The sequence below is a fragment of the Giraffa tippelskirchi genome, chromosome 3 (genome assembly GCF_054371585.1).
Source record: "Giraffa tippelskirchi isolate mGirTip1 chromosome 3, T2T-mGirTip1v1.2.pri, whole genome shotgun sequence".
NCBI lineage: Eukaryota > Metazoa > Chordata > Mammalia > Artiodactyla > Giraffidae > Giraffa > Giraffa tippelskirchi.
The window spans coordinates 183,397,850-183,410,112 of NC_137277.1; the positions used below are offsets into that span (position 1 = coordinate 183,397,850).

Sequence of the window (12,263 nt, forward strand, 5' to 3'; positions counted from 1 at the left end):
CTGCCAGCCATCCTTCCCCAGCAGCCTCCGTGCCCTTTTAAAAATGCAAACTGGATCTTGGCTCTTCCCTGTTGAAACCCTCCAGTGGTTCCTAGGTAAAGCCTGTCATTCCTTCCTGGTCCTCTTCCCACCTTTTACCTTTTTTTTCTTTCCAGTCCAGCCTGATCCCCATGAACTAAGAAAGAAAGAAAGTGAAGTCGCTCAGTCGTGTCCAACTCTTTGCAACCCCATGGACTGTAGCCTACAGTCCATGGGATTTTCCAGACTCTCAAATATATATCACCTCTTTTCAGAAGCCTTCTCTCATCTATGCTATCTGGAATATCCTTGTCCCCCCACCTCCCTTCCATTTCTAAGAACTGCTGTTCATCCTTCAGTCAGCTCAGGTGTCATTTCCCAAGGGAAGTGCTGGGTTAGGCATCCAGCCCGGTCTCTGTCTGTCGGATTCTGTCTTCCCCATTAGAATGAGGGGATGATGGAGCCACCTCCCAAAGCCTCTCCTTGGGCCCCAGTTTACACACTGGGCCCCTTTTGGCTCACTGGTCTCATCCATCCCTGGTCAGGGAGACGTCCCCTGTAGGGGTTGGGGGAGGCCCTGACTCGGGCAGGGTCTAGGGCTCTGTCCACTCCATCAATGCTTTCCAGAACTGCTGCCCGTTGCCTGTCCGGATCCAGGAGATCGTGGTGGAAACGCCTGCCTTGGCTGCCGAGCGTGCAAGGTGAAGGCCCAGTGGAGAGGTGAGGACGCTGGGCTTGGGTTCCTCAGGGGAGCATTGACGGCATCTGGGTCTGCAGGAGCCGGGAGTCTCCGGAGTCGCCGGCGCCCGGGCTCTCCATGCTGCGCATCAAGTCTGAGAACGGCGAGAAGGCTTTCCTGCTGATGATGCGACCAGAAGACAGGGTCGGCGATGTGCGCGCCCTGCTCGCACAGGCCAGGTGGGCGCGGGGCGCGGCTGGCGACCGCAGTGGGGCTCAAGCGCCACGCCCCAGCCTGATCCGTGCTTCCCTGTCCCCAGGGCCATGGAGCCCACCACCTTCGAGATCTTCAGTACGTTCCCGCCCACAGTCTACAACGACGACGCGCTCACACTGCAGGCCGCGGGCCTGGTGCCCAACGCCACGCTGCTGCTTCGGGTGCGCCGGGCCTAGCCGCCCGCGCCCGGCCCCGAATAAACCGCCCACCCGGCCCCGAATAAACCGCCCGCCCGCCGGATACCGGCTTCTCCGCGAGGCTCTTTTGGCGGGGTAGCCCCGCTGCGCTAGCTCTGCGGAGGAGGGGGCGGCGCCCACCCGTAACCCGAGCCCCATCTGGCGGGCCTGGTCCTGGGTCTTTGTCCTGTAGGTTCCTCTTTCTGCCCGGAGGGCTAAGCTGCTCCAAGGGAGGGAGGGCCCGGGCCCGCCCCAGCCCAGCGCCTCATGGGCCAGCCAGCAGATCCCTGCGCCCAGGCACGCACAGGACCACAAGCACGTAGGGACACCTCAACACTGCACCAGAGCCACTGCCCCCGCCCTGGCGGAACTGCACCTGGGCACCCACTTCCACGACACCCCCACACCGAGCTGAGCTGTCGGGACACCGGCAGGAGTGCGCAGGGGACTGCCCTGTTACTGACTGGCATGCAAACGTGCAGTGTACACCAGGGCACAAGTGCATCATGGACACCACCACATGCACGAGCACTGCAGAGAGACCCACCCCCCAGTATCTCTAGAAACCGACGGTCCAACATGGGTGTGCGTGTGCTGGGCAAATATCCAAACACATGCACTGTCACACACACAAAGGTGCCACACAGGAGTGCCAGTTGACCTGCCCACCGAGCACAGCCTCAGCACAATCACATCTACCACCAGCCTTGCTCAAGGAGGCCCAGGCCACACCAGACAGACACAGTGCCGATGGAATGGAACATTTAATTGTTTCTGCGGTGCTCCCGGACGGGGATTGCGGGGCCTTTGGCAGAGCCCTGGCTAATGGAATTAACAAAAGGTGCCCATCAGCCAGTGCCAGGCAGGGTGGCAGCCTCAGGACCTAGCTGAGGACAACCAGCACTTGGGCTGTTGCTTAAGACAGTTTCTGAGACTGGTGGGTGAGGAATGTTGCCGCTGAATGGAGGAGAGGGGGCTTACAGTTAGGGGAGGGGAAGGGGTCTTGGGTTGAGGGGAGGGGCTCCACGTTCAGAAGATTAGGAATAACAGGGAGTTGGTCACAAGGTCCTTCATGGCTGGGGTGATGGCCGGGGGTGGGGTGGGGGAATGTGATGACGAAGTCCAGGGGGGCTGACTTGGCTCAGGACAGCTTCAGGAACTCCTGCAGCGTGTTTTGTTCCACAGCCTCCACGAAGAGCTCATAGTCCTAGGGGAGGGGAAGAGAAGCAGTCACCAGAATGCTGGTGTTCTGTCTCAAGTCTGACTCCGGCTGGTATCCTCCTGTAACGCTCCCTCCACCCCGATCCCCCAGGCCCATACCCCACAGTACTGGTCCCCGTTGACAATCTGGGGTGGGGTGGCCTTGGGGTTGCCCGCCAAGGCTCGCATCTCATCCCGCAGGGCGTTGTCCTGGGAGATGTCCACTAGCTGGTACTGGATGCGCTTCCCATCCAGGATGCGGGTCACCTCACTCTGCTGAGACTTGATCTGGGGGCAGAGGGCGGGTAGGGGTTAGCAAACAGGCTGGAAGGTTTAGGGGGAGAACCCTGGGCAGAGACAAAGGGGCTGTGGTCAGGAGCTTTAGTCCCCCTGTCCCCCTCCACACCCTAGGGTAGGGTTCTGGCCACAGGGAGTTGGGAGGATGAGTCAGGCTTGTGGTGGTGTGGGAGGAGAGAGGGACCACCAACCATGAAGAAGGGGAGTCAGGGTGAAGGTGAGTGAGAGAAATTCAGGGTGGGGAGAGCCAGGAGCTCAGCAAGGGGAAAGCAGGGCAGGCCTGGGTGGAGGCTGGTAAGGGGCCACCCCCGCCCCAAGTACAGACACAGTGGAGAGAGGAAGGGCCAGATAAGGACACGGTCAAGGATCGGCCTCGTAGTGGGGGTGCGGAGGACCCAGGATACCCTCAGGAAAAGTTCAAGGTTCAGGATGGGGCTGTAGAACCTGCCCCCAGCCCAATTCCGGAGGCCATGCCCAGCACCTCGGCGCCCCCGCCCTGGGGGCGGGTACCAGGCGCCAGGTCCAGAGCCCCGGGACCGCCGCCCGCGCTCTAGCCCAGGGCGCGCACTCACTTCGCGGGAGCCGGTGACCGACGTGCTGTAGACGCGCAGGCCGCTCATGCTGCGGGTGGACCGACGGCAGGACAGGCAGACAGACGGCGGTGGCAGCAGCTACACGGCCTAGAGACGAGGCCGCCGCGCTCGGGAGCGGTTTCCTTCCTGCTCAGCCCGCGAGTCACCGCTCTCGGGACCAATGGGCGGCGCGGACAGGCGCGCGGCCGGGGCGGAGCCTGCGCGACCCCGCCCCGCGCACCGCCAGGCCCCCTCCCCTCCCCCTTGGGGACTGGGCGCGCCGAGGTCCCGAGTCCCACGCAGGGCCGCCCCTTTCAGCCCTCCCCGGCCTGGGGCTCACAGTGTGAGGCCAGGGAGAGATCTGACGGAAAGGGCGGGGGCGGGGGCTTGGCAGAGGCAGCCTCAGCCTCGCCCAGGTTTGCTGCACCCAACTGGTTGCCCACCCCCGGGTGCCACGACGCCGCTGCTCGGCTCCTGGCTTTGAAGCCTCGAGGCTATTCTCAGTCCCCCGCCTAGGGAACCTGGCTCCAATCGAGCATCGCCCTGGGGGCCACCCACACATAGCCGACACCGCGGGCACGCCACGGCAGTGACAACCCCTCGCTTCGAGTTTTCCCCAGAGCTCCTCTCCGCTCAGATAGGCGGGTTCAGACAAGTAAGGGTGGTGGCCGGAAACAGGGCCACGCCCTCAAAGAGCCAAATGGGGGCCAAGGTGAGAAAGGCTTCTAGCTCTGGACCTGGTGGAGGCAGAGGCTGGCAGCGGAGTTCCCTGAGTCTGGCTGGGCCCTTGTTAAAAATTCAGCTGGTCTTGGTGTGCCCCCAGCCCCACCCCAACTTCATGCTGCAGATGGCCCTCCAAAACTACTCCCAGCAACAGTACAGAGGCAGCAACCAGCCCAACTTTGGAGACTCAGCTATCCGCCTGGGGTGGGACATGACACCCCTCAGAAGTCTTCCCAGGTCCAGGGCCCCAAGAATAACCCAGGAAGACAAGCCTAGCTCCTGGAGGCAAACACAGTGCCCTGCCTTGCTCTGGGGAAGCCACTTGCCTGCAGCAACCCACAGGCAGCAGACTTCCTTGTCAGGACTTTTCAGTAACTGAAACTCAATGACAAACTTGCTCTATGACTCAGGGCAGCATCACCCAATAGAAAGTGCTGTGGGAAGAGATCTTATCTGTCCCCACAGACAGAAGAGCGTAAGTGGTAGAGATATAAACATGAGGCTGGACCTGCCAAAGTTCCCTCTTTGCTGCTGTTTGGAGAACTTGGCTAAACACTCAGGCTTTGGCCCCAACAAGCCAAAATGAGGGGTGGAGTATGAGATGATGGCGATGGAAGGCAATGGAAAACTGAGACTGTTAAATTTTTATTTTGTAAACAAAATAGGCAATACAAACCAGTTGACATAACAAGGATTCATATAAATAACTGTTTATAAACTTTATGAGGAAAAATACCCGTGAGCATGGTGGCTGGGCTCCCAATTCAGGGTGGAGACCAACCGGGCAGTTCTGCTTTCAGCAGGCAGGAGCCCAGAGGCTGAGGGGACAGCTGGGTGGGGATGCTCTGAATGGAGGGTTAAGTCACTCCATAAATAAAACACCAACTTGTAAAAACTCTTAAGAAGGAGTCTCATTCAGGCCTGGGAGTGAGGTCCAGGATGCTGCCCTGCTAGCCCAAAGCTTAGCAACAACCTCCCAGTGGCTGGCTCTGGACTCCTGAACTGCTCAGGACTCCCCCCAACACAGCCCTGGCTTGGCCTGGCTCCAGATCTAGAAGAAACCTCGAGCTGGCCCAAGTACCAGATACAAACAACTACAAGATGCGCTCTCGACAAAGAAGCGAGAGAAACTAGAAAGCAGAGGCCCAAAGGCCCCAGAGAAACAACTAAAAACACAAAAGGCTATACCTTGAAGCTGACCTGTACTGGCTACTCTGAACTCTCAAGGAGCCCAGAGCAGGAAAGGACCCCCATCCCCAAACCCAAGAGAGGCACAAATCAGAAGGCCAGGCACTGGCCCCAGCCTTGGGGGAAGCGGGTGAGCAGCTTGACAGTTGTCCTGTGGTATCCTAGGGGAAAATCTTGCCCAAACCCAGAACCATAGAGAAGAGTTTGCGCTCAAAGCCCAAGAAGGGGCTACCTGGCCAGCCTGAGAACAAAGGACAAAGAGGCTGTGCCAACTACATGACCAGGGCCCCAAGGGGACGGGGCAGCTCGAGTGGATCTCCTATAAACAGGCATGGTAGCCCAGATGAAGGAGCCCTGGGTATAATCCCTGTGCCCCCAATCCTAGCAAATACTTTGCTAATGAACAGATCACCCTGAGGCATCAGTGAGAACAAGAGCCCTGAGGAAGGAGGAGTGGGCCTGGGCCTAGGAAAATCCGGAGCCAGCTCAGGTCCCAGGAAGGCTGGCACAGAGGGCTGGAGGATTCTCAAATGGCTACTGTTACTGGTACTCAGCCTTTCCTGGCCCCTCTAAGGAACTTTGGGCATCAGCACGACCAAGGTACAGAGTGGGAATGAATGTGGATCCATCCCAAAGGATGGAGAAGGGAGTTAAGCAGCCTGTTTGTTTGCCTTTGACATCAGCTTGCTACTAGGAACAGTCTGTGAGGATTTACCTGCGAAAGTTAATTCGTAACTCACCCTAAAAGAGTGAATCAGGATGACAGGATAAATGCAACCCAACAAAGCAAAGCCAGAGTTGGCCAGAACAAACAAAATTCTCTCATCGGCCCTTGGCCCCATATGCAGGCTCATACCTCCTCCTTCCCACCCCTTCTCTCTGGGAATAGCAGCAGATAGGAGGCAAGAGATTGTCAGGGCAGGACCTGCTGGACGGTGCTCTCAGCAGACCAGATTCTCCCTGGGGGAACACAGCTTCTCCACCCCCAGCATTGCTCATTGTGTGACACAGTTTTCTCCCATGTCCTGGGCATATCTGTCTGACATGGTGGTCCTTAAGTCCTCGATGTCACGGCGTAGCTGCTGAACCTCTTCCAGTTTCTTCCTGATCACATCTGGCTTCTGAAAATCTAGTTGAGTCCCTGGGTGCTGTGCAGCTGGGGAGAACATTTTGACAGAATATTAATAAGTCAGTCAAAAGACACTTCCATGTGGAGGGGGCAGTGTGGACAGGCAGTACCCTAAGGCCTGGGGTCTTGGAACATGGCACTTTTCATAAAACAGCTAGGGATAATGGGCTAAAAATCCTGCTGCCTAAGGACCACTTTTTTGTTTGTCCTACACCCAGGTACCCATAAGGATGCCTGCTTCCAAAACAGATTTACTGAACATCTCACTGGGAAAGGTAGACAGGGGTGAGAGGAGAATGAAAGCCACTCTCTCCTAGGTCCCAGACTGGTCTAAGGACTCACAGTGAATGCCGAGGAGCAGGGAGAGATTGGGGTCATGGCCCTGGGCCCTCTGGGTCACAATGCTACAGACAGCCTGCAGATCTTGAAGACAACTGGCCAATTCCTGGTGCAGCTCAAATGCCAGCTGGGCTGTGTCTGATGAAGATGGGGACCCTGATTGGGCCTGTCGCAGGTGTTCTTGGAGCGTCAGATTCTTCTCAATGAGGTCCTGGTTCTGTACTGAAAGCTGAGCAGATAGATAGGTGAGCATGTTAACTCAGGCCCAGGGAGAAGCAGAGTAACTGCACACGAATGTGGATATACATATATGGTGGGTTGAGGGGAAGCTGTGAGTCAAAGGCAATGTTCCCCCCTCCCCTCCTACCAACAGGCTTTGCACTGCCCCCTCCCCCATCAATATTAGGCTGAGTTTCTCCTGCAGGTAGGTTGGACCCACAGGATCACAGCACTGGAGAGGAAACTGCACCCCAGCAGACTGAGTCAGCAGCCTCCAGGTTTCTGTTCAGGAACCAGAGAAGATACTCCCGCTCCTCGGAACCCTATCTGAAGCCAGTCCCTCAGCCAACTCTGTTAGCCAGGCTATTAGAGAAGGCTTAACGTGAACTGTGAAATCTGAGGAGACACTGGTTTCAATCTCTCCTTGCCACCCTGACAAAAGTGGCCACCAGCCAGCTTGATCGGTGTGTGTCAGAGGAATAAAGTGGGCAAGAAAGACAACATGACAGCTAGTGGCCACTGGGTAGGTGAAGGTTAGGGGGCTAAAGAAGCTTCTGACCTGGAGGACACAGTGCTGAAATGTGTCCTGTCTTTTCAGTCCTTCACCTCAGTGGAGTCAGGCTTCACTACAGAGACCAGCTCATTCATGTATATCTGTATCTCTTTCTCTCCCTTTCCCACAACAGCTTTAACACACTCTCCTTCCCTTCCTACCACTATTCTGTTTTAAAGACGAGGAACAGTTGCTCCACTAGTCCCAGCCCTTCACCCACATGGGGCCATAGGACAATCTTTGCTCTGGGAGACTCCTTCCTCAGCACTCGGCCAGTGACCTTGACCGCCCCCTGCTGACAGCCCTGTTTACTCCAGGAGGATTACCCCAACCCCACAAACCTGTGGCTGCAAGAAGACAAAATAAGGGAGAATGATTTTCCATATCCAAAAAGCATTACTGGGTAATTACAGCCAAAGATAGGCTTAGCACCTTTAATATAAAGGATGATGCAATGTTCCTTCTTAAACCTCCAAAAAAGCTTAGTAGAGACCTCTCAAAATGTGGGGGGTCTTGTGGGAGCAGGGATGGGTAGAGTACACAGAGAAATTAAGTTTGTAAAGACAATACCAAGAGGCCTAGCTGGTGCTGCTCACCTCTTTCACAGCTGTGCGCAGCTGCTGCAGGGCTGTCTCCCTCCTCTGGGCCTCCTCTTTCAGGGCCTGGCTTGTTCCTTCTTCTTGAGCCACTTCCTGCTCTAGGCTCTGAATCCCATGGCAAGGAGGGTGGGAGAACACATCAGAGGTAACAAGTTTGGGTCAGAACACATCGCCTCTGGTCTGGACTACATAATAGTAAAGCCCCACCCTGCCCACACACTGCTGCTAAGAGATTATTTTAGAACAACCCTGATCTGTGACTTCCCATCAAAACCCTTCTCAAGCCCCTGACCATGTACCAGCTGAGGTCAGGCTCCTCAGAAGAGCACTCTATTAACAGGTCAGCCTGGCCTTTACCTACTTCTCTATCTTTATCTCTTTTTACCCTCCACATAGCCTCCACTCTAGTCACACGGACTGACTGACTGGCCTTCATCCCCAAAGCTTCCAGCACCAATACTGTTGCTCACTTCTCTTTGCTTTTGCCCAAAATGCCCCTCTGCTCTGCCCGTCACCTGGGAAACTTCCCACCTCAACCTTCCTTCATCTGAAAATCAGATTCAATTAATCCCAACCTTGCCCTGCTACTAACACTCATGGCTTATGAGTACATTTGTTGGCTGTGCACTTGATTCCTCTATTAGACCATAACTTTGAGGGCAAGGAATGTCTATTCAATTGAGTTCAATTATTTATTGAGCACTTACTACTGACAGGCACTAGGGATACAGAAAACAATGCCAAACAATTCCTGTCTTTGAGGAGCTCACAGCCAAATGCCCTTGACAATTGTTGTTGTTTAGTCGCCAAGATGTGTCCCACTCTTTTGCCAGCCCATGGACTATAGTCTACCAGGCTCCTCTGTCCACGAGATTTCCCAGGCAAGAATACTGTGGAGTGGGTTGCCATTTCCTTCTCCAGGGCATATTCCCAATCCAGGGACTGAACCTGCGTCTCCTATATTGGCAGGCGGATTCTTTACCACTGAGCTGCCAGGGAAGCACTATATATTAAATGGTTTTGACAGAGATGAGAATGAGTAGAGGGCACCCTCTCAGTCACCTAATCTAGTTATAATGTGTATGTGTGTGTATGTGTATAGGGGTGGTCAGGGTCAGGAGAGGGAGGTATAGACTTGTTCTCTTTTGCCTCTCATTCTGTTCATTTCAATTTCCCTCCAGTTTTGAAACTGATTTGGACAAATAAAGTATAAATAATATTTCGGAGCTCTTCCATTTTGTTTTAATGAAAAATTAAACGGCCAAGGAGAACGTCTCACCACCATGAAAGACCCAAGGTGACCATTTTGAATCCAGCTAATTCCACTAAATTTACCTGACATTTTAATTTGTCTGAGAAGTCTCATCATGGGTAAATATACATTTGAAATGTTGTGGAGGGCTTCCCTGGTAGTCCAGTGGTTAAGAATCCACCTTGCAATGCCGGGGACACTGGTTCAATCCCTGGTCCAGGAAGATCCCACATGCCTTGGGGCAGGTGAACAAGCCCCTGTGCCACAGCTACTGCAGCCTGCGCACCCTAGAGCCTGTGCTCTGCAACCAGAGGGGCCACTGCAATGAGAAGCCTGTACACTGCAACTAGAGAGGGGGCAACCAGTTGCTGCAACTAGGGAAGGCCCTCTCAAAGCAACAAAGAGCTAGCACAGCCAAAAATAAATATTTTAAAAATAAATAAATAAAATGTTGTCAAGAGTTCCAGGAAACATACTTTGAGATCCATTAAAAACTACTAAAATCCTGGGATTTTAAATGGATGCAGGGAATTCCCTGACTGTCCAGTGGTTAGGACTCCCTGCTTTCACTGCCAAGGGCCCACGTTCAATCTCTGACAGAGAACTAAGATCCTGCAAGCTGCACAGTGAGATCAAAATAATAATAATAGTAATAAAATAAATGGATGTAAACACTCACTAGGCTTGACTATCTTTTTAGAGGACTTGAAATCTGTGAACTAAATAGACCCACATGATGGCAATGGTAGGACTGAGCTTTTAGCTCTTCCTCGGTAGAAGTGCATTTCACCTGTTTTGGTGCGAAAACCTCATTTAGAATCCAAAGAGAACCTGTACCTAGGATTTCTTGGAGAACCCAATTAAGGACACTCCCACTCTGGCCCAATAGAAACCAGGAGTTACCTTTAATTTCTGCAACAGAACTGCCCTCCAGCCTTGCTCTCTCCAGCTGCCCATCTTCTCCCACACACACGTCTGAGGTGCAAACCTGACTGCATCACACCCCAAGGAAACGCTACGGTAGATTCCCATCACCTACCTAAAGAATAAAAGCTAACTTCACTGGACAGTCCAAGCCTTCCCATAGCCCAGTTCCCCATCTGCCACCTTATTCAGCACGAGCAAACGACTTGCAGCTCCATGCGTAAACCCTGCTGTCACATGTCTCCGTGTTCCTACCCACGCTGTTCCTTCTATCAGAATTTCAATACCATCCTATGCTAGCCTCCTCACTGCCTGGCTAACTCCTCCTCCTTCTTCAAGGCTCATGGTCTCCAGAAACCCTTCCTTGATCTCCCTACTTTCAATGACTCTTTTATGCTCCCCCAGGGTAACATGGGTGCTCTCACAGCACTATGCTGAATGAAACCCCCTCACAACAAGACTGTAGGCCACAACCACTGATTTGGTCTCATGCTTGTACTCCTGCACGCGTGCTAAGTCGCTTCAATTGTGTCTGACTCTTTGCGACCCTATGGGCCACAGCCTGCCAGGCTCCTCTGTCCATGGGATTCTGCAGACAAGAATCCTAGAGTGTGCTGCCACGCCCCCTCCAGGGGATCTTCCTCACCCAGGAATCGAACCTGTGTCTCTTGTATCTCCTGCACCGGCAGGCAGGTTCTTTACCACTAGCACCACCTGGGAAGCCCTAAGCTGGTACTCTTAACACCGAGCAAATCACAAGGCAAAGAATAGGGTTGGTTGAATTCTAGAAATTCCATCAAGTCCTGCCCATCATGTCCCAAGGATTCCAGCTCACCTGTACTTGTGAGTGCAACTGATCGATCTTCTGCTGTTGCCTCTCCACAATCTGAAAGGCAAAGATATTAACGACGACTGTAAGCACATGCTAATAGTTGGGCCAGAGGGCAAAAGGCTGCACTAGGATCTGCAGTTTGACTATTATCTCAACTGGCTACAGCCAATCAACAGTGAGAACAGGGTGAAAACAAGAAATATAAACCAGGATAGACTCCCTATCCTGGCTACTTAGCTTCACATTCCTGTGCTCCAGTCACAGAGGTTTAAATAAAGAGGAATGCAATGTGGAGGGACCTATGACTACCATGGGGAAGTCAGGTGGAGAGAGACACCTTCACCCTGATGACCGTTGGCCAGTAGAATCAACTTCATATACAGCCAGTGTACCTTCTGGTTCTTTGGTAAAGGACGTGACTGAAAATTCAGTTTAACGAAGCCAGTCCTGTTCAGGGATGTGACAGTTTTCACTTATAGCTTTGATCCCACTGTTCAAGGAGGGAACCTAAACAGGTCCAGGATCCTGTCCTATGAGACCCCAGGTACTCTCTGAACCTGGGTTTTTTTTGCTGGGTCTTTTTTGCTGACCTTCAAACAAGTCTCTCTGGTAGGTCCTGGGCTCCTTCTTCTATGCTGAATTAGGGCCACCTCACTGGCTAAAACTCTGCTCAACGCAACAGGTTCTGTAGAGGGCCTGAGCCATGAAGGAAGTGCACCAAGCTTCAGTGCACCATTTTGGAACATCTAAGTCTGGATATTCAGAGGCATGTCCTTCCCTAACTTTGCTTGCCAGTACTAAGGATGGCTATCTAAAATGTGAATTTATTATGCAGGGATGGGTTCTAGGAAAAGAGAGGAAAAACTCTGGGTAACAGATCCTAGGGGACTCAGGGCCAGAAATTCATGGTTCCCTACCAAAACCCAATCTTCTGCTTCCTCTAAGCCTACCCCCTTATGGCCTGGACACCCTCAGTCACCTTTCGAAGGGAATCACATTCCTTCTGCCAGGACTCCATTTCCACTTGGGGATCTTGTCCTTGTTGAGCTGGACCTTCTCCACTGGCATCTTCCACACACTGCTTATCCTGCAGGCTGAAAGACAGTAGCCTCTTCAGGAACTCTAAATCAGAGATGTAGCTTTGACTCCTGATACTGCTATTTACTGGGCAAGACAAGTAGGTCCTTCCAAGCCATAGCTGGGGATAATTGCTTAGGTCTGTTTAAAGTAGGGAGTGCCACACAGAAGCTGCTTGCTCAGTCTATCTTAGTTCCCTTCCGTAAAGGT

At 53.4% G+C, this 12,263-nt stretch overlaps 3 protein-coding genes across 41 annotated transcripts in view; 1 reads left to right on the top strand and 2 right to left on the bottom strand.

Moving 5' to 3' along the window:
• The window catches only part of UBXN11 (UBX domain protein 11), a 33,436-nt gene extending 32,223 nt beyond the window's left edge, over positions 1-1,213 (top strand). For all 36 annotated transcript variants that reach the window (XM_081586530.1, XM_081586526.1, XM_081586524.1 and 33 more), the window contains 3 exons: positions 646-719; positions 796-936; positions 1,017-1,213. In XM_081586530.1, the coding sequence (XP_081442656.1) occupies positions 646-719; positions 796-936; positions 1,017-1,149 (348 nt within the window). In that variant the 3' untranslated portion in view covers positions 1,150-1,213. The remainder of the gene's footprint in view (positions 1-645; positions 720-795; positions 937-1,016) is intronic.
• Positions 1,214-1,894: 681 nt separating this feature from the next.
• Positions 1,895-3,334, bottom strand: SH3BGRL3 (SH3 domain binding glutamate rich protein like 3). The gene is made up of 3 exons (XM_081586555.1): positions 3,219-3,334; positions 2,470-2,637; positions 1,895-2,356 (listed from the first exon to the last, which is right to left on the bottom strand). Exons 1-3 carry the CDS (start codon positions 3,264-3,266, stop codon positions 2,291-2,293), a joined length of 282 nt encoding a protein of 93 aa, XP_081442681.1. The 5' UTR covers positions 3,267-3,334; the 3' UTR covers positions 1,895-2,290.
• Positions 3,335-4,573: 1,239 nt separating this feature from the next.
• CEP85 (centrosomal protein 85) overlaps positions 4,574-12,263 on the bottom strand; it is a 36,565-nt gene continuing 28,875 nt past the window's right edge. For all 4 annotated transcript variants that reach the window (XM_081586462.1, XM_081586460.1, XM_081586461.1 and 1 more), the window contains 5 exons: positions 11,956-12,070; positions 10,980-11,030; positions 7,966-8,073; positions 6,601-6,826; positions 4,574-6,285 (listed from right to left, as the gene is read on the bottom strand). In XM_081586462.1, the coding sequence (XP_081442588.1) occupies positions 6,125-6,285; positions 6,601-6,826; positions 7,966-8,073; positions 10,980-11,030; positions 11,956-12,070 (661 nt within the window). In that variant the 3' untranslated portion in view covers positions 4,574-6,124. The remainder of the gene's footprint in view (positions 6,286-6,600; positions 6,827-7,965; positions 8,074-10,979; positions 11,031-11,955; positions 12,071-12,263) is intronic.

Excerpts from the sequence above, each read along its gene's own strand:
- SH3BGRL3 (XM_081586555.1), bottom strand. The coding sequence starts at position 3,266 with ATGAGCGGCCTGCGCGTCTACAGCACGTCGGTCACCGGCTCCCGCGAA. Across the intron at positions 2,638-3,218 it reads CGGTCACCGGCTCCCGCGAA|ATCAAGTCTCAGCAGAGTGA; the intron begins GTGAGTGCGCGC and ends CTCTGCCCCCAG. Across the intron at positions 2,357-2,469 it reads ACGGGGACCAGTACTGTGGG|GACTATGAGCTCTTCGTGGA; the intron begins GTATGGGCCTGG and ends CCCCTCCCCTAG.